At 39.3% G+C, this 25,757-nt stretch overlaps 2 protein-coding genes across 6 annotated transcripts in view; one reads left to right on the top strand and one right to left on the bottom strand.

Annotated features, from left to right (window-relative positions):
- Positions 1–18,183, bottom strand: part of LOC306997267 (NXPE family member 3-like) — a 55,272-nt gene extending 37,089 nt beyond the window's left edge. The window contains exons 1-2 of one of the 4 annotated variants that reach the window (XR_013797336.1): positions 17,995–18,181; positions 11,069–11,139 (exon numbers count right to left, since the gene is read on the bottom strand). Coding sequence is in view for 3 of the 4 variants with exons in the window: in XM_079610494.1 (XP_079466620.1) it covers positions 11,069–11,139; positions 17,995–18,022 (99 nt within the window). In the remaining variant the exon portion in view is untranslated. Of the gene's footprint in view, positions 1–11,068; positions 11,140–17,676; positions 17,935–17,994 lie in introns of those variants that run through there. The other 3 variants (XM_079610496.1, XM_079610494.1, XM_079610495.1) reach the window with 3 other exon arrangements.
- c4 (complement component 4) overlaps positions 1–25,757 on the top strand; it is a 94,201-nt gene that overhangs the window by 54,516 nt on the left and 13,928 nt on the right. The window contains exons 1-7 of one of the 2 annotated variants that reach the window (XM_079608874.1): positions 24,123–24,277; positions 24,409–24,601; positions 24,704–24,875; positions 25,011–25,081; positions 25,164–25,249; positions 25,456–25,538; positions 25,619–25,706. In XM_079608874.1, coding sequence (XP_079465000.1) covers positions 24,216–24,277; positions 24,409–24,601; positions 24,704–24,875; positions 25,011–25,081; positions 25,164–25,249; positions 25,456–25,538; positions 25,619–25,706 — 755 coding nt within the window. In that variant the 5' untranslated portion in view covers positions 24,123–24,215. Of the gene's footprint in view, positions 1–24,122; positions 24,278–24,408; positions 24,602–24,703; positions 24,876–25,010; positions 25,082–25,163; positions 25,250–25,455; positions 25,539–25,618; positions 25,707–25,757 lie in introns of those variants that run through there. The other variant, XM_079608875.1, reaches the window with a different exon arrangement.

Raw genomic sequence — 25,757 nt, forward strand, 5'->3', positions numbered from 1 at the left:
TTTTTGATGAAAACATTTCTCCATATAATGTACTTCACTGGCAACCAAACAGTTCAAGGTCCAAATGACAGTGTCAGTGCAGTTTCAACGGGCTTTAAACGATACCAGACGATGAATAAGGGTCTTATCTAGCGAAACGCTCTGTCATTTCAAAAATAAATAAAGTTTTATAAGCACAAACGCTCGCCTTGCTCTGTTCTGTGATGCGCGTTCGTGACGTCACGTAATACGCAATACGTTGAAAAGGTCACGCTTCACCGAGTCAATACGGAAGGAGGACCATATACACATATTCAAATGTCTTTGTGTCAGTTTATCGTTTAAAATGCCCATTGCGTGTGCGTATCCTGGGTGTTGTAATATTAAAAAGCCTAAAATAAATTTTTTGTCAAGATAGAATGTTTTACTTTTCATAGAAGCGTGACCTTTTCAACGTAAGGCCGTGTGTCCACCAAAGCGTTTTTAGCCAGTTGAAAACTCTGCTGGAAACGCCGAGCTGCGGGCACTTGAGAGCGTTTTGGCAGCGCAGTTTTTTTTCAGTTGAGACGCATCGTTGCTATGATACAGAATATCCGTTGGTCTGTGTGGTATTAGTCCCACCCCTCCTCCACAGTGATTAGACGGTTGGCTAAAAAGTGACAGTGATGAGCGCTGCGTTTTACCCAAAGTTGAACATTCTTCAACTCTCGGCGACCTGTAAAAAACGCCGAGCGCTCAGCGCTTGAAGGTGCGTGCACACTACAAGCGACTTTATCGCTGCAGGTCGCCAGTGGCTGGCGGTGCGATCGCTAGTGGGCGTTCCCGCTACTGGTTGCCTAGTAATGTTTGTGAGTGACATTCACGGATGTTTCTCCGTGTTGTACACAACCGTTTTCTTGCCACTACAAACAAACATTTTGGAAGGAAAATTCGAAATATAAATGGAATCAGTACATGACATGCATAATATTAAAGATGAACGAGAAACTGTGAGTGCTTTTTGCCATCGCGGCTATTTAATTGCAACAAACGGGCAAATACCCCAATCCGGCTCTGAGTCAGTACTGTGAACACCACTGTATGCACACGGAGATACATCACAACTTATGGCACAGTTTCTGACTGCTAAAATTAGCTTCTCGTTCAACTTGCCTCTGTCAGAGAGTGACGGATGATCATGCGCGCTCCACTGACTTCACTCCTATTGGTTGTCGCTCCCGAAAGTCGCTCTTCATTTGCATAAAGTTAAACAGATCTCAACTTTGTCGCGTCGCCAGACACGCCCCATCAGGTCGCCAACGGCCGCGATCGCGCATGTCGCCGGAAAACGCCCGCTCCCCATTGAAATGAATGGTAACGTGTCGCTTTGTCGCTTGTAGTGTGCACACACCTTGAGCGTTAAATACTCGCTCAGCGCCTCGTTACGCTCATGGCGTTCTAAAAACGCGGCGTTCCCATTGACAACAATAGAAAAATAAAGCCAGCCGCGTGAAAAAACGCTTTGGTGGACACACGGCCTAACTGCGTATTACATGACGTCACGAACGCGCATCACAGAACAGAGCAAGGCGAGCGTTTAAGTGCTTATAAAACTTAAACTTTTTTTATTTATTTTTGAAATGACCGAGCGTTTCGCTAGATAAGACCCTTATTATAAGACCCTCGTCTGGTATCATTTAAAGCCCGTTGAAGCTGCACTGACACTGTTATTTGGACCGGTCCCCAGTGAAGTACATTATATGGAGAAATGTTTTCATCAAAAACCTTAATTTCTTTTCGACTGAAGAAAGAAAGACATGGACATCTTGGATGACATCGGGGTGAGTAAATTATCAGCAAAAGTTTTTTAAGTGAACTAATCCTTTAAGATTGTGTTATGTTGTCACTCTGAGGCTGAGGTTGAAGTGTATTCTCCACATATTTTTACGTCTCCCCCTTTTTTTTTTATTATCATATTTTCTTTTCCTTTGTTAACTCTCCTCCTGACCCCTAGACTGGGAGGAGAAGGTAACATTCACCACGGACAATTTAAATAACTTCCAGTTGTTAAAAATAGCTAATAACCACAGTATCTTGAGGTAATTCCCTGAATACTTACAATACTTCCCTGTTTATTTTGTTGTCTTTTGAGCGTAGAATCAAAGAAAATAGCTACTCCTATTCAACCTGTACATGCTTCCAATGAGCCAAATAATGAGAAACAACCAAATTGCTTACCACAGCTATGCAGACGACACACAGATCTACTTAGCCCTATCGCCTAACGATTACAGCCCCATTGACTCCCTGTTCCAATGCTTTGATGAAGTAAACAGTTGGATGTGCCAAAACTTTCTTCAGTTAAACAAAACTGAAGTCATTGCGCTTGGAAACAAAGATGAAGTTCTCAAGGTGAATGCATACCTTCACTCTAGAGGTCAAATAACAAAAAATCAAGTCAGGAATCTTGGTGTGTCTCTAGAGTCAGACCTTAAGGCTGGTTCACACGGGACGATTTTAAAATTGTCGGCCGATTTTCCAAACCTGAGAGACCCCACACACGGCGATAAAAAATCACGGGTCTAACAGTTTTGGTCGTACAATGTGTGGTGTGCAGCCACACGGCAAAATCAACACATCACACACGAACCGATTTGACTCCCGAGCATTCCCAGGTCAGATGTGTCACGGTTGTTGGAGACATTGTTTCCTTCTTGTCTCGTGTCTATGTTTGTTTATGTGTGAGTGGGCGTTGTCCCGCTCACGTGTCCGTCAGCGCTCCAGCTGATAATCATTATCATCATCATGCTCACCGTTCACAGCTGCTGTTCATTTCCGTGCCCTATATATGCTCACTCCATTCTCTGTTCCAGTGTCGGATTGTTTGTTGAGGTCCTGTCTGTTGCCGTGTCTGTTCCCGTGGAGTTGCCGTGTCTTTGTTTGCCGTGCCTTGTCTTCCTGCCGTTCGTGTCTTCGTCACTGGGTTCACCGCACTCCAGCTCCGGATGGGATTCGTCACTCTCACTGCACCAGCGCACTTCTGACCATCTAGTCCCTGCACGAGCCTGAGTCGCCGCCCTTTCCTTCTGTTGGATTTTTGTCTATTCATCTAATAAACACTTTGAGCACCTGCTATTGTTTCCTGTTTTGTTCGCCCATGACAAGATGGGAAATCTCGCAAAATCCCTCGAGATCAAACGTGACTTCAGAGTAAACAATCATGGCGGACGAAGAGGATGCAGTGGCCATAGTTTGTGCTTTGTTTTTAAGCGAAAAAAAACATAAGAAAAACAAGAAAAGGCGATGGCCAAAGAAGTGGAGACAACGCGAGCATGGACTATACTTGCTACATCATGACATGGAGGTGAGTTGTTGTTTTATCTCATAGAAATGTCGTTACGTACTACACAGATTAATTACCGTTGAAATAAACGTTCATATATTCGTGGTGTTGCCACAGGTCGACGAGTTGGTCCTCCATCTATGACGTCCACCGGACTTTCTGGTGCGCCATCATGCCGCCGGCTGTTTTGATTTTTGTTTCCCGGTACTTCCTCGCCGCCTCGTACCTCGCTTTCTGATTGGCTACACGCCACAGTCCACAGGCTGCGTGCTCGTTTGTCCTTGGGGGACACCACACACGAGAAGAAATCGGGCCAAATAAATCCAACATGTTGGATATCCCCGATTTGAGATCGGAGCGGTCCCGATGTCCTTCCGAGCAGACGAGAGCAGTCTTAACACACCACACACGGCAGGAATATCTGATCAGATTATTTTACGATAATTGGAGCATCCTTAAGATTGTCGGAAGGGGTGAATTGGGACTAAAATCGGCCTAATTATCCTGCCGTGTGAACCAGGCTTTAGCTTCAGTAGTCATGTCAAAGCAATAACTAAATCAGCATACTATCATCTGAAAAATATTGCAAGTATTAGATGCTTTGTTTACAGTCAAGACTTAGAGAAACTTGTGCATGCTTTTTGTGCATCGCCAGCAGGGTGGATTATTGTAATGGACTCCTCACTGGCCTTCCCAAAAAGACCATAAGACAGTTGCAGCTCGTACAGAACGCTACCGCCAGGATCCTGAGCAGAACCAGAAAATATGAACACATCACACCAGTCCTCAGGTCTTTACACTGGCTCCCAGTTACATTTAGGATTGATTTTAAAGTATTATTACTGGTTTATAGATCATTTAATGGCCTAGGACCTCAATATATTGCAGATATGCTCACTGAATATAATCCCAACATATAACTCAGATCATTAGGATCACATCAGCTAGAAATACCAAGGGTTCACTCAAAGCAAGGAGAGTCCGCTTTTAGCTATAATGCCAGCCGCAGCTGGAACCAGCTTCCAGAAGAGATCAGATGTGCTCCTACAGTAGCCACATTCAAATCCAGACTCAAAACACATCTGTTTAGCTTTGCATTTAATAAATGAGCACTGTGCCACTGTTCGTCCGACTGTTTGTACTGTATTTTTTTTACATTTTTTTATTCTAAACTGTTTTAATTATTCTTATTTCTTTGATTATTTTAATTTCTTCTATGTAAAGCACTTTGAATTACCATTGTGTATGAAATGTGCTATATAAATAAACTTGCCTTGCCTAGAATCTTTATTACTTCTATTACTACCTCAATCCCACATACTGTAGATGTTTCTGTTGTTGAATTTTGAGCGTAGAATCTATTTCTCAGCTGCGCAGCATATACCTGACACGACTCCCAAGTTTTTTTCACGGCCGGGAGATCACTGGCCACAACAACCAAGTGAGTCTCCTAAATGGAATGATACTGTACATATACACAGGGCTCCAGACTAACTTTTTTCCCTAGGAGCACAGTGGCCCCTAACTGAAAATTTTAGGAGCACAACCAGGAAATTTAGAAGCGCACACCGTAAATCAACATACTAACCAAATATTCACATTTCTACTAATTTCCAGTGTATTACTAATAAATACTTTGATAATAGATGCAGAAATTACAATGCCTTTGCACTCTGATTTAACGTTACAGCTTGTCTTCTAAAAGCAACCGGCAGTTGATTTATTAACACCGCATACTCTATGCTTGAGGATAAGATTGTTATTAAATAGAGTATTGTGTTTAAACTGTGAAGTGCCTGCACTGTCGGCAAACTTCGTGTTCCCCGCAGTTATGGGGTAGCGACTGCAACATTCGCAGTTCATGGAATTCGTCTCCTTAAAGTACTACCTCAACCAGCTGAATTCTTGCAGCCAGTCTTCCCAAAAATGGTGGGTTCGGCCTTTTTCACCACTAAAACCTCTCACTCTGAATCATCATCCGACTGTGACACTGTAGGCTACTAGGGCTGCAACATTTCAAATAGCTCACAGTTCAGTTTGTATCACGGTTTTAGGTTCACGGTTTCGGTATGATTCGGTATGTGTTATGTTCAGGGGAAAAAAAGACTACTGTCAAAAAAATTAAGAAATAATCTACCCACAAGCAAAAGCACAAATAAATAGAATAGAGCAAAGATAGCCAAGCCTACTAATAAAATAAACTATGCTTTTCAGGTAGGTCTAACATTAGTTTTCAGATACAGAAATTGAATAAAATAATCAAATATAAAATAACATTGCATATTTGACTGTATAAATTAAAGATGAATCCTTATTAAAGTTACAAAAGCTATTTAATTCAGAGCTGATTCAGTAGGCCTACACCGATACTGTGAGTGTCTTTCTTCATACATGTTCACTTAAGGCATAACAGACATAACAGTCTGCTAGGATACGAGCTCATCAAGACGGACATGTTGACATACTTTTTGTGTGAATTTGTCCATTCAAGAGCAAGACTTGAAAGATAACTTGAAAGATAATATTTGCGCGCTGTCCGAGATGAGTAACCTACGCATACACACAGACACGCGCGCGCGCGCACACACACACACACACACACGCGCGCACAAATCTAGACGCGAGTTCTCTTTCGCGTCTTGCTCTTGAATGTTTGCATTGGCAAAATAAATGAGTTTAGTTTAAACACCGATGGTAACATCTGCAGTTCAGGTCTCGCCTGCGCTCGTGCGCTATCAACTCCCGGGTGATGACGGCGTAAATGACAGGTCATGTTCGAGCATTTGGGACTCACATTGAACAATGCACAAAGAGTAATCATTTTCTTCACGTTTTTTTATTATTATCGCTGTTGTAATGTTTTATTTGAGAAGCCAGCAAGTGAATTTAACTGGCATACTAGCCGCAGGTCGGAAGAACGAGTCAATAGTTCGCTTGCTCGTTGCTCAGACGCACATAGCAGGTTGTGATATTTGTCTCCGTCTGCTTCCCACAGACGTTTAAACGCGCGCTCGATTATCTCTAGGACCCTCCCCCTCCACACATTAGCCACTTACAGTGGCCATTCCCTATTCTTCTTAGCCTGGGAAAACCCAGACCCTCTCAGTTGTAACTGAGTAAGGGTCTGGCAAAGCTCCATAGACAATTCATTTCCACAGGGGCGTCACCAACGGACGTCGGAAAGATCTAAAACCAATCAGAGCGATGAATGACATGACGTATGCAGAGCGACGGAGAAACATCTCGAGACTCTCAGCAATTCTCTGTTTGTGTTAACGAAAATGACCATTTTAAATCGCTTGAAACAGACGCGATAGCTGATTCGAACGAGTGATGTTGTGATGTTCCACGGCGGCATCCATGTCTGTGGTCAGGGGATCTCTGGATAATCCGTAATTCGTTTGTAATTATAAAACGAAAATACCGTTTTTCTGTTTTTTGTTTCAAAACGAAAAACCAAATAACCGTTTTTGGTGTCAGAATCAAAAAACGAAAAACCAATTAAAAACGGGCCGTTTTTCGTTTTTGGCGATCATTTTATCGTTATTCCTTTTTGACCAAAGAATGAAGAGAGTCTTTGAACTTCAGTCAATTCGTTTTTCGTTTATAAACCAAAAACGGAGGTCACGTGGTGGATAATCCGTAATTCGTTTTTCTGTTTCAAAACGAAAAAACAAATAACGGTTTTTGGTGTCAGAATCAAAAAACGAAAAACCAATTAGAAACGGTCCGGTTTTCGTTTTTGGCGTTCATTTTATCGTTATTCCTTTTTGAACAAAGAATGAACGAAAAACGGAAGTCACGTGGTCTATTCCTTTTTTGGAAGCAAAAGTAGGCTAACCCTTTCAAAATAAAAGTAACTAGCTATAGCGAGGTGATTGTAGACTAAAACTGTATAACGTTTTTTAGGACAACTAAAGTAGCACTGGGTGTGAAAAAAAAAACACTTTAGTTAACTGAAATAAAAATTAAAACTAATAAAATAATAACTGGCTGTTAGGGAGAATTAAACATTTTAAGACCATTTTGCCACATGCACAACCAACACCACACTTTATATAAAAAAGATTGGTGAACATTATTTATTATCTATGTAAAACACTACAAGGGGAATGTGTTGCTCTCAGGAGGAGGCTGTATTGGCACCTGGCTCTGGCTAAATCTACATCTGTCCACTAGTATAAATGTATAAAAGTATAATATAACATTAACATTATAACATTTACAGTAGGTTTTAGTCTTCACTCACCCACTATGCTTGTAAATCATTTAAGGGCATATATGCAAGTGAAAGAGTTGCAATGCAGAGCCCTGCTTCACTGTACCGTTGTACATTATGATGTACATTTGTATTTAAAGACATAAGTTGACATCATCCAATTCCACAAAAGTAGTGCCACAATTCAAAGATGTGGCTTACCATAAACCATGATGTAAATATCTGAAAGTGACAACAAGGCCCTTTTATGGTGCCGGAGGAAGGAGTGGTGTGCTGCTTTGTCCTGCCAGTCCAGCATTTATTTGAAGAGAGAGAGTGATGGTAGGTGACTGCATGGGGCCAGTCTTGCTACTAACATCAGTCCTTAAACCCAGCACATAGTGCTCAGGTATTGTTCCTCCAGGTATTGGGGAAACTCTGGGAGGCCCTGACACGAGTACCAGGGAGAAAAACTAAATGATTTAACTTCACTTTTATTTTACTTTACACAAGTACCAAGAGTACAGAGCACTGCCTTTCCCTGGTGGTTCATCAAACAGAATTAAACCTAAAAAAGCACTAAAAGATCTGAAAATCCCAGAGCTAGAGATAATTTTTGACTGAGTAAGGCTAGGTTTCACACACAAGGTCTACATAACTAATGAGAACTACAAGCTGCATAAAAAAATATTTCATCTACTTTACTAACATAATAAGTATATTACACTGGAGAAAAATGCAAAGGAAAATAAAAAGTATACAACTTTATAGATTTGTTTTGGAAGAGTTTTGTTTTTTTGACACAGAAAGGGGTAACAGTATGGTGGATGCTGAGAGTTTTTAGCAGCTTTAGTGCCATAGAAAGAAGAGCTGGAAGGCAGGTGAAGTTCTGCACACCCTTCAAACTCAATGATTAGCTTCTGTTGGTAGCAGTGCTTGCCTTCTCTTTGATAAAAACACAAGTCAAAAGGTCAAACCCTTGTTGCCTGTTGTCGCCACAGAAAGAGTCGGTGCACAGAAGGGGGACCTGCTGGTTGAGCTTCCACATAGCAAGAAGGGCTATAAATATGTTACAAAACTAAAATGTGAATTAAATAATAGAAACTTATAAATAAATAGGCTACCTGCTATCCTAAGCTACATATAAAATGAGTTCACTTGTCTTAATCTGAAGTTACAGGTCACCAATGGTCTTACAAATGTTTAATTCTCCCTAACAGCCATTATTATTTTATTATTTTTAATTTTTATTTCAGTTAACTAAAGTGTTTTTTTTCACACCCAGTGCTACTTTAGTTGTCCTAAAAAACGTTATATTAGTTCAGTTTTAGTCTACAATCACCTCGCTAAATATAGCTAGTTACTTTTATTTTGAAAGGGTTAGCCTACTTTCGCTTCCAAAAAAGGAATAGACCACGTGACTTCCGTTTTTCGTTCATTCTTTGTTCAAAAAGGAATAAAGATAAAATGAACGCCAAAAACGAAAAACGGATCGTTTCTAATTGGTTTTTCGTTTTTTGATTCTGACACCAAAAACGGTTATTTGGTTTTTAATTTTGAAACAGAAAAACGAATTACGGATTATCCACCACGTGACCTCCGTTTTTGGTTTATAAACGAAAAACGAATTGACTGAAGTTCAAAGACTCTCTTCATTCTTTGTTCAAAAAGGAATAACGATAAAATGATCGCCAAAAACGAAAAACGGCCCGTTTTTAATTGGTTTTTCGTTTTTTGATTCTGACACCAAAAACGGTTATTTGGTTTTTCGTTTTGAAACAAAAAACAGAAAAACGGTATTTTCGTTTTATAATTACAAACGAATTACGGATTATCCAGAGATCCCCTGACCCTGTAATGTACAAAATCTGCGTCACCGTCTCTGCTCTGTCGTCATCGTGTAAAACGTTTCTGATTGGTGCCGCGATTTCGGCGGATTGGAAATGGGTTTCAATGGGCTCTTTGCCAGACCCACTTGCAGAGCAAATCTAAATTTGCCGGAAGTGGTCTGGGTTTTCCCAGGCTATATTCTTCTCGCACTGCCACACATTCCGGATTCATTGATAAGCCCCTTCCACGTTTAATGTGTAAAAAAAAAAAAAAAAAAGGGGACAAATTTACTGGTCGCACATGTGCGACTGGATGTAAAATTCATTCGCACACGCTCAAATTTTGGTCGCAAAATGCGACCATTTGGTCGCAGTCTGGAGCCCTGCATATACATTTAAATCATACAGTTGAGTAAAAATCAATGTCACTCAAGTCTTCTTCATTGCGATTTGTTCTGGTGATTGGTTTGTAATGATCTAAGCTAATCATATGACTGTTAGTTCTACAGTGTTAAGCACTTTTTGGGTAAATACTGTATGATCTTTGACCTGAGCATTCTTAGTCTGCATTTCTTTGTACATTTAATGTTGAAAATACCTATTAGATAGCCTAAATATTTTTATCACACTAGAAAAAGGTTTCACACCCATGGCCATCATGACATGAGGGCAATACAACCGGTGCGACTGGATCCCGTGCTTGAGGGTGCCCTACCGCAAAAGAGAATGCAGTCATGGCGAGAGAATCCGAGGCATTCTCATTTGTTACACAGGTACTTTTTTAAAATACAGTCTGTACAGTAGAGATCTGCATTGGGAGTTGGCTTCTGCGGGACCCAACGTAAATTTCTGAAAACTAGCAGGCCTACTTCTTATGTCAAACACAACAGGTACCTACAGGCTATTCACCTCAGAGAAGATGAAGTGGATTATATTTTGTTAAGTTTTTTTTTGGTAATCTTGATTTCTCACAAATTGTGTGTTTTTCCGCGAGTCGGTACAAGATCCAATGAGGTTAATTCTCGTGTTACGCAAATATTGCGGATTCGGGCGGGAGCGGAACACACACGTTGCGGGAGTGTGCGGTAATGGTCCGAAATTCAGGGGGAGCGGGATTAAAAAAACAATCCCACGCAGGGCTCTACTGTAGTTTACATGTATAAAATCATTATGGAAAGTCCCTATAAAACATGGAAACATGTGAGTTCGCTCTGAAGTGCGCTCGCGCAACATGCGTAAGAAATTACAATTAGGCTATTCTGGGTTTTAATTCTTTTCAGTTTGACATTTCAAATCATAATAAAAAGTTTTCAACAATATCTGCAAGGAGCATAGGCCTAATTGTAAAGTACAAATCTGCAGAATACCGAGAGTAACAAGATTAAAAGCAAGCAAAGCAGCCTATAGGTCCTCAAGACAAACAATGCGACTGGGAAAATATTATAGCCACAGGCTAGCTAGACAACATTGAGAAGTTCAGAATTATGTAGCATATACCCTACAGTAACGTTGACCCCATTACACCTGTCAGTCTGCATAGGCGACTTAATAGACGCTAGTCTATTTTAGCATAACATAAAGAATAATTATTGTCAAAATTATTTACACAATTTTACATTATCCACATGGTGCCTAATATTTTGTAGCCTAACTATTTAGTTTGATTAAGCAATATTGATTTTTAATTTGAAGAATTAATGCTGCCATTTTAAAAGATGCAGCTGTGATAAATGAACTTACCAGACAACTCATGATCACCAGTAGACACAACCCCGTAAAATACTTCCATCCATGTGATCTTTCCCTGTGAACTGTAAAAGAATTATGTTGTCACACAGTGCATTACTTTTTATGAACAAATTGCGTTTTCCATTTTCTGTTATCCTACACAATGCCCTACCTAAATAGCTACAAATTTGTAACTTAAAGGATTCACTTTCAAAAAGAATTTGGCTGATAATTTACTCGCCCTGATGTCATCCAAGATATCCATGTCTTTCTTTCTTCAGTCAAAGAAATTAAGGTTTTTCAGGAAAACATTCCAGGATTTTTCTACACAGAATGGACTTCAATGGCAACCATCTATGGGATTAATATCCTGCCATGATTCAAAACTGAAAATAAAGTTCTGAAAGGTTGAAACTAAGTGTTCGAAAACTCAAAATCTTAAAAAAAAAGTTTTGCAAGATCGAAAAATAAGATTTACAAGCTTGCAAAATGTAAAAAAATAAGAATATCTCTGCAAACATTATGTTGTTTTTGAGATTTCCTTCTTCAGAACTGCAAAACATTTTTTACGATGTTGCGCAATTTTTTTTTCAGAGTTTCAAATTTGTCAGTGTTCTCCCACTGTATAGTTTGTTTTCCAGATTTGAAACCTTGAAACCCGTGATCTGAAAACTGGTGTGAGAATAGGTGAAAAAAAGTTTTGAAACTCTGAAAACTGAGGTTCGAAAGGGCGAAACTTATTACATTACATTAAATTTGCACTCCTTTGCAGACTATTTTTTCAGAGCTGAGTTTACAACACCCACTTTGCGGAGATACGCGCACACAGTTGCAAGCTTGCGACTCGCGTGATTGTTGGCAGCCAGGGCCGTTTGAAGGAATTTGGGGGCCCCAAGCAAAATGGACATGGAGGGCCCCCCCCCCCCCCCATTATTATATAATGTTTAATAATTATTAATAGTGCTGTAAATTAACAGTTTATTGTAACACACATTATGTCTATCATATAATATATTGGGTATCGGGTAATGATTAAAAAAAATTTGTAAACCTTTAAGGAACCATTTTTTTAAACATCTATAAACATTACATAGATAGACGGACCAGATATTCCTAACACTTTGTTAAGGGTTACTAGTTGGTTTGTAAACTGTCTATAAACATTATCTGGAAGGTTATTATAAAGTTGCGACAGATGACTATAATACCTTGTTAAATAGTTAATAAACAGTACCAGTAAAACACGTGGGTTGTCCTGAATCCTGATACTGTACTTCAAAATGTAACAGTGTAAAAATTGCCACACAGAATAAAGTAACTGTTCAAGGTCCATTGGTAACTTATAAAAATAATGTCATATTTGCGTAAACTGTATATCACACGACACTAGCACATTAAGATAAGCTATGAAAAAATCATGTTCCTCTGCCTCTTTCTGGTTAAATACTGTTTATAGATGGGTAAAAAGACTGTTTGCTAACTGTTAAATGACAATTAACTAAAGATTAAATAACTAACAATTTACCATCTATTAATGATGGTTATTATAAAGCGTTACCGAAAAGATATGTTAGCATTTCCATATTTTGATATTAGAAGGAAAGGGATGCAGCTGCTTTCACAACTAGCCTACCAATGCTTAAAATCATCTCAAGCTAATGTTTTACGCACATAATTTATTGTGTGGTTTTCCTAACCCCCATAAATAGATTATCACGGTGGAATAGTTAGTAGGCTATAGCATACTATGCCACTTTCATCAAAACCTATTACAAGCTATAGCAATGTCATGTCATTAAATACGATAAACAGTGATTCTGGAACAGATCTGCGTCTTCCTTATCCCGTTAAAAAAACATATTACAGCAAAAGAAAAGTTGCACTAACTGTTCGTTACCAGCAGCATTTGCCGTCAGGCAGGTAGCTAACATAAACATATTTTTGCTAGCCTACCTGCTGCAAAATTACACCATTTGTACAAGACAAGTAGAGCTATTTTATCCAGTGTAATTTATCACTTACCACTATCTTGTTTTTCTTTTTCTTTTCTGGCTTCCTGAAGCATAATTCCGCTTCATTATGACTACCGAGGAGGTTTTGTATTTTGCCGGCCGCAGAGATCGCGTGGTTGGCTGGCTGCTGTCAGCGAGAGGGGCCCTCTTGAGGGGTATCCCGATAACAGTGTCATTGCACTTTACTGCGTTGACTATCAAAGGGGTGCTCACGCATTTTGTCGTTGCATTTTATTCTTAACCAGTCGTTGTCTTGGGGCCCCAGGCCAGCTCGGGGCCCCAAGCAATTGCTTGGTTTGCTTGCCTTGTCGCGACGGGCCTGTTGGCAGCGATGTCACAGCTCTGCTCTGAAACTCTGAAACTCAGACTGAGCGAAAATGAAGCTTCGCAACCTCGCAACTTCAAAAAAAAAAAAGCATGGAGGGAGGGCCTTTCTGCTCTTGGCCAATGCTTTGCTGTCTGCTGACGTACGGTCCAATCACAAGTCGTATTTACTGGAAAGGTGGCTTCTGCACTGGTTCTTTGCATGCGTCCGGCAGATTGACCGTGACGATTGCTTCTGTACAGAGTGCAAATCCTTCCTCTCATTACCATGATTTACCTTTTTCTAGGATGATTTATCATGATTTACCATGACTTACCATGTTCCAGTACGATTTACCATGATTCTAGTATGATTTACCATGTACTAGGATGGTTTACCATGATTTACCACATTCTAGTACAATTTACCACAGTTGACCATACATTTAGCATGATTTACCATAGTTTACCATTATTTATCAAAGTTTACCATGATTTACCCTGTTCTAGGATGATGTATAATTATTTACTATGTTCTAGTATATGATTCACCATGATTTACCATGAATCTAGCATGATTTACCATAGTTTACCATGATATACCAAGTTCTAGTATGATTCAGCATGTTACAAGTCTTGATTTTTACCAGTATTTTTTTGCACTAAAGCAAACCGGTTTCTCCATGTTAACTCCATTATGCATGCTTACACACATATTACACGTATGTCATAATAACAAATATATAGCTTTAAGCATTTGTTTATTAGCCAATGCTGAAAGCTGATTAAAAGATTACAAATATAATCCTGCTGCTCTTAAATGGATTTTTTTTTTACTTTCATTTTCAGGATTCCCATTTCTCAATGTGACACAATTGTCAATAGTAATACTCCAATAGATGAATTTTGACAAAATGTGATTGTAAATGTTAAAATAATGATTTTATAAAGTCTAAATATGAATTATATAACAATATTAGGGAGTAGTATGATGAAGAGACAGCAGGGGGCAGTAGAAGACCACTTAAAATACTGGTAAAAATCAAGACTTGTAAAAATGAAAGTGAGCCAATAAGTGGTCTTCTACTGCCCTCTGCTGGACAATCTACAATTTAATAGTCTTTTCACATGTGCTTTTGCATTCATATATTTAGACACTAAAAATTCCTTACATAACAATTACTATTATAACACAATCATATTTTGTTCAGAGTTGTATCAGAGTTTATCACTTCATTTGTTCTGATGCGTCACATAATTGCTAACACGTGGTAAATCATGGTAAATAACGCTAGAAACATGGTAAATCATAGTAAATAAGGTGAATCATGCTAGAATCCTGGTAAATCATTCTAGAATGTGGTATATCATGGTAAATCATCCTGTAACATGGTAAATAAGGTAAACTAAGATAAATCATGGTAAACTATGGTAAATCATGCTAGAATTATATTAATTATACTAGAATGTGTTCAATTGTTGTAAACCATGCTAGAACAGGGTAAAGCATGCTGAATCATACTAGAACTTGGTATGTCATGGTAAACTATGGTAAATCATGCTAGATTCATGGTAAATCATACTGGAACATGGTAAGTCATGGTAAATCATGGTGAATCATATACTAGAACATAGTAAATAATTATACATCATCCTAGAAAAAGGTAAATCATGGTAATGAGAGGAAGGATTTGCACTCTGTACAGAAGCAATCGTCACGGTCAATCTGCCGGACGCATGCAAAGAACCAGTGTAGAAGCCACCTTTCCAGTAAATACGACTTGTGATTGGACTGTACGTCAGCAGACAGCAAAGCATTGGCCAAGAGCAGAAAGGCCCTCCCTCCATGCTTTTTTTTTTTTAAGTTGCGAGGTTGCGAAGCTTCATTTTCGCTCAGTCTGAGACTGAGTTTCAGAGTTTCAGAGCAGAGCTGTGTGACATCGCTGCCAACAATCACGCGAGTCGCAAGCTTGCAACTGTGTGCGCGTATCTCCGCAAAGTGGGTGTTGTAAACTCAGCTCTGAAAAAATAGTCTGCAAAGGAGTGCAAATTTAATGTAATGTAATAAGTTTCGCCCTTTCGAACCTCAGTTTTCAGAGTTTCAAAACTTTTTTTCACCTATTCTCACACCAGTTTTCAGATCACGGGTTTCAAGGTTTCAAATCTGGAAAACAAACTATACAGTGGGAGAACACTGACAAATTTGAAACTCTGAAAAAAAAATTGCGCAACATCGTAAAAAATGTTTTGCAGTTCTGAAGAAGGAAATCTCAAAAACAACATAATGTTTGCAGAGATATTCTTATTTTTTTACATTTTGCAAGCTTGTAAATCTTATTTTTCGATCTTGCAAAACTTTTTTTTTTAAGATTTTGAGTTTTCGAACACTTAGTTTCAACCTTTCAGAACTTTATTTTCAGTTTTGAATCATGGCAGGATATTAATCCCATAACCATCTATCCTAATGTTCAAAAGAAGGTTCAAATGTCCGTCTCAATGCAGCTTCAAAGTCTCTTCACGATCAAGAAATAAGGGTCTAGCGAAACGATCAGTCATTTTCTAAAATAAAATAAAAATCTATATACTTTTTAACCACAATTGTTTGTCTTGTGCTGATCTGCGACGCGCCACGCATTACGTCATCACGTTGGAAAGGTCACGTTCACGTCATCTATCTAAGTTGTTTGTCTGTGTACTCCGGTTCAAAAAAGTAGAGGAGGGCGAAAAATCTCATTTTCTCCAACTTAAAATTGTCCGACATCTTTGTTTTAATTTATTTATTTATTTTTGTGACCTTTCCAACGTGATGACGTAATACGTGCACGTCGCAGACCAGCACAAGACGAACAATTGTGCTTAAAAAGTATATACATTTTTATTTTATTTATGTATTATTTCTCGCCTTTACGCCTTATTTCTCGGCTGGGATCGTGAAGAGACTTTGAAGCTGCAATGAGACGGACATTTTAAACTTATTTTGAACATTAGGATAGATGGTTGCCATTGAAGCCCATTCTGTGTAGAAAAATCCTGGAATGTTTTCCTCAAAAACCTAAATTTATTTTCGACTGAAGAAAGAAAGACATGGATATCTTGACATCGGGGTGAGTAAATGATCAGCAAAAATTTTTTTTGGAAAGTGAACTAATCCTTTAATATGACCCATTTAATTATAATGATTAATACTATTATTAAATAGCATTAATAATAATAAGACTGAACTAATGTTATTTTTAAGTAAACCAAAAATGTAAAATTGCAAGATACAGCCCATGTCTGTGGCCCCTATACGGTACACTTTTAACATTCACCAACCACAAATATCCCCCCCCCCCCCCCCCCCCAATAATTGGCTCAATTATTAAAAAAAGAATTAAGTTCGATGAATTTTTTTTTTTATACAAGCAACATACACATCTCTGATACAAATGAACACTACGTAAAGTTTTTTCTAGGACCTACCATTTTTGCAGTTGCACTGTAAGTGACAGAAGTGCAAATGTTACAACTTACCCCATATACGGGGTTAATTGTAACAAACAGAGGGGTTAGTTGTATACATTATAACACTTGTGTGTAACACACATATTTCAGTACTAATGTATCTGTATAGTTTGATATTGTTTGTGCATCTAGATAGATATCCATCCCTCATCCAATCATCCTTCTTCTATTATGGATCAATATAGAAATATAAGGGCTGCAGTTTTGCAATAAATAAATAAATAAAATCATCAAATATTGTAATTGCAATTGAATTATATTTGTATGGCAGCTGTACGCAAAATTATTATTATTATTATTATTATTATTAACAACAACAACAACAGTAATAATAATACAACCCAGCTTAAATTACATTTTAAAGGGTTTATTGCATGAAAACAGGCTATATTAATAAATAAACAAATTATCAATGCATAGTAAACAAATGTGGGGGAAAATCATAGGCTACATTGTTTGTGAAAGTCCAACAAAGTTAAATGTTGCAAAATAAATAAATAAATTCTCAAGCCTGGAAAGTTGTGTAGTTCCCTGTTTTCATTTCATTATCGTTGTACACTTGGCGACTTAGTTGTAACACTGTTTTACTAATTAACTAACCCCGATGTGTTCAAATTATTAAGCCTGGCTAACAGTTGCTATGAGTAAAAAAAAAAAAAATTGCTAGGAGTTGCTGACATGTTTCAAAATGGTGCTATGTTTTAGCCAACAAGACAGTGATTAAGGTAATACAAGTTACATTTGGCTACACACCCAACTCAGAAACCGAAAAAAACGTAGGCATATGATGAAAATTTTTACTTGCATGGTGTCAAATCACTCTTTGTCCAGTATCTTCACGAAATCTTAACTTTCCACAAATCAGCGGGAGGCTGGCTTCTTTTAATTTGAGCTTTGTAGCCTATTGCTTATTTTGTGTAGCCTAAAGCGCTTTGAGAAGTTGCTTTTAAAGGTGCAATTCATATTATTATTATTATGGCAGCGAGTGTAGCCTGCGGTAACACAACCTGCTTGACCCTGACTAAAAGGTCCGTGTTATATTTAACCCCGCGTTATTGTGCCCCGCACTCTCCTATATATCCATGGGGGGAAAATGCCAAGTATTCAGAAATAACTTACAGTGTTGTTTCCGAGTTTCAAGCTCCATTTTATTTTTTGAAGGTAAATAGTAATAGTCCAATGTCGTTTTCTTTGAATGGTTAGTTAGTGTGTGTGTGTGTGTGTGTGTGTGTGTGTGTGTGTGTGTGTGTGTGTGTGTGTGTGTGTGTGTGTGTGTGTGTGTGTGTGTGTGTGTGTGAGTGAGTGAGTGAGTGTGATACTGTGACTGTTTGGCTCATAAATATAAATTAGTTTACATGACGTCCCGGATTTGTTAAAAGACTGATATTGGTAGTGGGTGGTACTTAGCTGCCACATAGTTCACATCGGAATAGTTCACCCTTTATAGTAGAAATAAACCCTAAAGAAGCTCTGGCTTTCCCCTGCAAAGTATTGACAACTGCGCCATCTGCTGTTGCGTACTGTTTACAACAGCCATTGGAAATAATTATAATGTATATTTTATCGACTGCTTCAGCTGTGCGTATTAAGTTACAACGTAGTAGCCTATAATTTTGACATAAAGGGACACTAATTAATTAGGCACTACTAAATATTTTTTTGCGTTGCACCATTAGGCTATAGCCTACTTAATTGAAGTGTAACTGTATGCAGAGATGGGCATAAATACATGGAAATACATGCAATTAAGTGCCCATCCAAGAAAAATGTCAAAATCTTTTAGCAAAAATACTGCAAAGCGTCAACAAAATAAATAAGATATAGAAAACCGTGCACGACGAAGGAATGGAAAATCAAGATAATCTTTAATCTAAAATAAACACTCAGGAGATTGCTGTATATAATTCATATAATAATAACTCATATAACTCAATAACAACATACATCAACAATAATGGACAAGTGAACTACGGAAAACTTAGGGCTTAATTACAAGGAACAAACAAAGGGACCTACATGAACAGAGGTGAACAGAATCTAATCATTAGTCATTAAACACAGCAACAAACTAGAGCGTGAATGACTAACCAAGGGAACTTATATGAACAGGCAAACAGAGAGAAAAAAAAAAACTAAAACAGTACGTACATGTTACCATAATATGGCAAATCTATTTACCTCCACAACCAGCTTTTCCAGTGAGTCTATAACCCTACACCTGTGAGGCAGATAAGATCATATCAGCTCAGCTTATCTATATGCAAATAAAAACTGAGATACTGCTCTGTATCCAAGAATAGCTTTGCATGGACTTGCGCTTTACATATTATCTTTCCAGTATTCAACCACACGCGGTATTTCAAGTGGGAGGAAAATGTTAAAACAACATCAAAGTCAGTTAAGAAATATTTTTTATAATTGTATTCTACCTGTTATAACCAACAATTATTCCTTTCATTTACAGCCTCAGTATGCTGTGCCTCCAGGATGTGGGGTAAGTGGTCATGAAATATGTCATTTGAGTTATATCTGTGTGCATTTTACTGGATTCTACAACCAATAAAAGACCTGCAACAGAATCTAAATGAAAGGTTGAAAGAAAACTGCTAATGAAAAAACTAATAAAAAAGACAATAAACTTGATGAATAAATATGATGGGGTAAATCTGTAAATCTCCACAAAGAGATCTAAACGACCACTGCCAAATTATATTTCACAATTCCACAGTTGACCATGTTAGCATTTAAAACATAATTTTCAAGTTTTATCTGGAGTTTGCAGTGCTCTTATTTGTGATTCTGGTAAAAATGAATGGAAATGAGTATGCCTTATATATCCATCCATAAGACATTGTAACCTCTTTTTATATTTATTCAAAATAGCGTTTTTAATGTGAGGGTTTTCACCGACGTCACGTTGTGGGCGGTAACCCGGATGTGCGGCCATTATGGAGGCACTCAGATGTAAACAACAGCATGGATTGCACTGTTTATGTACTACTGAACACATTGTTACACTAATAAACCACGAAAAAAACATGTGGAAGCTGCGAAATCATATAGAGAAGGACTTAGTTAGCAGGAAAGAGTGCGACATTTTGACAAACTAAAGTTAATATGTGATAAAGATCCAAATGGGCTAGCTTTTCTAGCCCTTACTGCAATTCTTCCTTCTATTTCTTATTCCGACATAGGCTACGTTCAGATTGTAAGTCCAAAAAAGCACATGAAATCCGTTTCAAGCTACATCCATATGTGGTTTGAAATCCTATTCAAATCACATATCAGGACATCAGCTTCAGTCTGAACGCTCTGATCGGATTTCGCGTGGTAGGCTATGTGACTCTCACGCCACGTAAAATATAAACGTTAGACGTTGAAGGGAACATGCTGAAAGCTGCTGACGAAACAAGGCTGTGTTGTTGCAAAGTGACGGACGAGCAGAACATTTTTATTTTTGAAACCTATTTTGAAACCGGCGCAGACAAGAGCGCGGAAAAAAAAGCTGTACATAACAGCCTCCTACAGTTTTGCCGCAGGCTCAAGACGCAGTAGTCCAGCGCGGCGACTACACATTTCCATATTGTAACATTTAAATAAGACAACATCTCTATTGCAAATGCAAACCCCTCCATCAACGCAACGTCATTGCCATATTGCCAAAGAGCTGCATGGACACACAAATCGGATTTGAACAGTTGCGATACTGTGGACATAATTTTAGATCAGATTCCAGTCAGATACAAAGATAACCACCATCAGTCGGCCTCTAGCGGCGACACCTGCTACTCCGGTGGCGGTGACAAACATCTCAGGTTATGTATGTAACCCTGGTTCCCTGAGAGGGAACGAGACGCTGCGTTTGAAATGCAGTGGGAACACCCTGCGTGATTGCGTCGTGAAGCACGTGTATAATCAGTCCAATGGAAAGACGAGCGACCAGGAAGCTATAAAGCACACCTGAACAGCTTCTGAAAAAAAGTCGATCACAGGCATGCAGGGAGTATGGCAGAGCAACGCAGCGTCTCGTTCCCTCTCAGGGAACCAGGGTTACATACGTGACCTGAGACGTTCCCTTATCAAGGGAACTCGAGCTGCGTTTGAGACGCGGTGTGAACCCAATACCCACGACGCCATAGTAACAAAGGCCTGTTCTGTGTGAAGTCAATGCGCACACTAAGAAGCCAGCACCCTTGACCCTGGAGTGGAACCAAGATCCAAGTCATAAAATTTAACAAATGTATGCGGTGAGGACCAGCCTGCCGCATCACAGATGTCATGGAGGGAAACCCCCGATAATAAAGCCTTAGAGGCAGCCATACTCCTGGTATAATGGGCCTGGACAGCCAAAGGTGAAGCCTGTCCGGACGCTTCATAAGCAAGTGAGCTCATTATCTGTTTAGATGCAGGGCAACCTATCTTAGGTAACCCAAAGCAGACAAATAATTGCTCTTACTGTATATACGCCACAGGGCAGCTCTGTGGACATGAGCATCCAAAGCCCAGACAGGGCATAACAGATTAAGTTTTTCCTGATCTGGGGTATTAAGGTGGAGGACAGAAGGCCTGCAGCACAAATAACCCACAAATTTAGTAGGGACCAAGGAATACAATCCGGCCTGGGGTGAAGAAAGACTATCACCATACCAGGTGCAAATCCAAGTACGTGCAGGCTTCAGAGGCCGAGCCCACAGTATCCATAACTCCGGATAAGGGTTAATATATTATATCCCCTGATTGGGACTCTAAGTCCCTCCTGATCGGAATATCCAAGGGAGAGCCGTCTAGAAGGGACACTAGGTCTGAGAAACACACTCGGGCCGGCCCGAATGGGGCTACTAATAATAGACGAGCCCCTATCTGGCGAACTCTCTCCAGAACTCCCGGGAGCAAAGATATCGGGCAATGCGTACAAGTGTAGCCTCAACCACACGTAATACATCACATCCAGTCAAAGCGGAGCTGGATGCATCAGGGAGAACCACATAGGGCAATGCGTTGTATAAAACGATGTGAAAGGTAGACTAAGAAGCTCCACCACCTTGGGGTGAAGTCTCCATTCCCCGGGCCTCAGCCCCTGCCTCAACAGGATATCTGCTCTGATATACGAGACCATCAGTGTGTTGTCCGGAAGGACAGGCACATGGTGACCTCTCGGGTCTGACAGGAAGTATTAAGATTCTCGGAATACCGCCATCACTTCTAGCCAATTATGTGCCAAAAGGAAGATGGTCCTGCCAAAGACCCTTCACCGAGCGACCACTCATGATCACCCGCCACTTGTGAGGGAAGCATCCGTCGATAGCATTATGCGTCGACAAGAAGCCCCCAACACTGGGCCTGGGCGAGGAACCAAGATTCTTCCACATGACCGTGGCACCCTGCATGAAAAAGCAGGCACCTTGGCGTCCTGAAACAGCGAACCGGCAGGGAAACCAAACTGACTGCTCTACGACCCTCCTCGGAGGATCGTTTGGGGACGCTGACACCTCGGTGTCCTGAAACGTGAACCGGCAGGAAAACCGAACTGGCAGCGCTGCGACCCTCCTCAGAGAGTCGCACCCCAGAGAGCGCCGAGGAGAAACAATTTCTCAAAACCATCCCTACCCCGGAGGGGACCACCCTCAGAAGCCTGATAGCCTCGGCGTCAGGGCTTCTTCTTCCAAGCTATTTTAGAGATAAAATAGTCCTCAGATCTGGCATATCTCTAACTGGCTAGACTGCGACCGCCACCCAGGTCCCCCTCGATTGTGGAGGAGCCCGAATGGCGACGCTCTGTTTTGCTGCACTCTATGCTGCGAGGAGCTTTAGTAGGCTGAGATTGCTCCCGCCCAGCAGTCTCAGGAACATTAGATCGGTGAGGAAGAAACCTCTGAATCGCCGCTGAATAGTTTAAGTCTTAGTTTTTTTTAAAGCGGAGCATCCAAAAGAACAGACATATTTTATCTTTATTTTTACATCAGAAAAACTATATATATATATCACTCCGTGGCCACCAGCAGGAAAACAACTGAACTGGCAGCGCTGCGACCCTCCTCAGAGAGTCGCCCCCCAGAGGACGCCGAGGAGAAACGATTTCTCAAAACAAGTCCCTCCCCGGTATAGTTTATCTGTTGCGCGATGCAATTCTCGAATAGCATCAGTACTGACATCCTCACATTCATCCATGTCCTTATATACTTTACCCACCAGCGCTGCCTAATAATATTTATCTATTTTTTATGATGGCTGGTGGGTAACAATGCTCACAGTTGATTGACCTCGAGAACTGACATGTTTCACTCTCAAACAAGCAACACAAAGCTGATGTGTGTGTCCACACCCGTAATATAACGTGGGCAGGGAACAACACAACACTTGCTTGCTCTCTTTTGCCCTCTTTTGCTCTCTTATAATATATATATATATATATATATATATATATATATATATATATATATATATATATATATTGCAACTTAACAGACAACAATAAATATGACAAGGACAGAATACACAGATCGCTTGCTGAAGGCACAGAAGCTAACGCGGTCGGTTTTCAGGTGTGCTTTATTGCTTCCTGGTCGGTGACGTCACCCGCTGGTCTCGTCTTCCCATTGGACTGATTATACACGTGCTTCACGATTCAATCACGCAGGGCGTTCCCACCGCGTCTCAAACGCAGCTCGAGTTCCCTTGAAAGGGAACAACGGTTGTGATGAAGATGAACACGACCCCCCGCCGCGATGCGTGAGCTAAACTATAAACAAATCTATATCTCGCAATTCTACTTCATTGTTTTGCAATTGCGAGATTTTATCTTGCAAATCTGACTTTATTTCTTGCAATTGCGTGTTTGTTTCACAATTCTGACATAACTTGCAATGGCGAGTTTATATATTTCAATTATGAGAAAAAAGTCAGAATTGTGAGATATAAAATCGCAATTATCTTTTACATGTTTCCATGGCGGAAGCAAGCTTTGTACCCAACCCTATCATATTGGTGGAATATCTAAGGGGGAAAACCCATTATATTAATCACATTACTAAAATTAAAACAGAAACATGGCATACAATTTTGAATGTACTGTATTAATTAGACTGGTGTTTTCTTTTCTCATTGCCTTTGCTCCAGACAGCTGCTGTTCCTGCTATGTTCTTTTAAACAAGATTTCTTGTAAAGCACATGACCATGCATTTTTTTGCCAAGATTTTTCCTTTTTTTTTTTTTTTTTTGTCAAAGCCCAATTTGACGGAGGTGGTAAATAGCCCTTGTAGTCTTTTTCTCAGTTAGTTGGTAGGTGATGTTAGTCGCTGTCCTAATGGAATAATCACATATGAGCAAGGTGAAACAGCAAGATGATCTGCCCTCTGTTTTTTGCATTTTTGGTTTTTCTTGTAGTGGATGCACAGAGACCCACGTAAGTACTAGAATTATTGACTAATTTTACAAATGTAAACAATTTGTTTTCTCATAATTACCCACTTCTTGCATTTTGTTTTATCCTATCAGTGCTTATATACAGTACATGTGTATGCGTTTATACCGCAGATGCCTAATTGTTGCTCCAAATAAGATTCACCTGGGAGTGGAAGAGACTGTGAGTGTGCAGCTTCATGGAGCAACTAAAGAAACCAGCATGCAGCTATACTTTGATAACCAGATTACTACAAAACGTCTGTCAGAAATTAAATTTATAATCCTTAACAAGGACAATAACTACCAAGCTGTGGTGAAACTTAAAGTAAGTCTGTACACTTGAGATTTTTTAAAAAGTGTTCAAATCTATTTCTCCACAGCAAACTCTGATGTCTTAACTTAAATGTTTTTTCAAACCGTACTGTAGGTTGATCCTATGATGTATGGAAGTACAAAAATGGATTCATATGTTCAGCTTGCAGCTAAAAGCAGTGATGTCTTTGGAGACAAAGTAAAAAAAGCCAACATCTTTTTGTCAACTAAAAGAGGGTACATTTTTATCCAAACAGACAAGCCCATTTATAATCCAGGGGAAACAGGTACTGTATGACTATTCACTTTCTTATTTTTTCCCTTTCTTCTACTTATTTACTTTTATTAAATATATATTATTTGTTTACCAGTATTAAAAACGGCCACATTAGTTTAGTTTCTCTTTATTCCATGTTTTTCAGCAAAATACAGAATCTTCACCCTAGACAACTACATGCTCCCCATAAAGGATGAAATTCTCGTTCAAATAGCAGTAAGTTGTTATTGTCCATGATGAAACGCAAATAATATGCACAAATACCGAAATGAGCAGGTGAAAAACTTTCTTTTTACAGAATTGCAAAGGCTTAATTGTTTCCAATCATATTTTGATTTCTGACCAAATCTTGGAAAAAACTATCACTATACCGGAAGTGGAGCTGTAAGTTAACTACATGAACACTAAACAACACTTACACTAAATAAAGTGTGTATAGTGATTGTTTAAAGCTTTGGTTGTAAAAATCACATTTGCATAGACAGTATACATATTCTTATACAATGGGCAACATTACGTTATTGGGGACAGCTATGGACTTGTAATGAACCTCATTGATATATTGTGTGTACATTTTCTTCATCCTCTAGCGCTGGCAAATGGAAAATCTCTGCATCATTCTATAAGTACCCTGAATCTATCTCAGCATTGGAGTTTGAGGTCAAGAAATACGGTAGGTATTATGAAATTGCAGGTGCATCTATTTTAAGAATTCTCATTTAATCGGTCACTTTAACCTTTCATTTATCACAGTTTTGCCCACATTTGAGGTTAAGATTGAGTCTACACAGCATTACCTTATTTTGATGAGCAAGTCCTTTCCATTCAACATCTCTGCCAGGTATGTACTACTCCATCACATGCTGATGGGGTTTGTTGTTGTTGACTTCAG

Source organism: Phoxinus phoxinus (assembly GCF_949152265.1).
Source record: "Phoxinus phoxinus genome assembly, chromosome: 4".
NCBI lineage: Eukaryota > Metazoa > Chordata > Actinopteri > Cypriniformes > Leuciscidae > Phoxinus > Phoxinus phoxinus.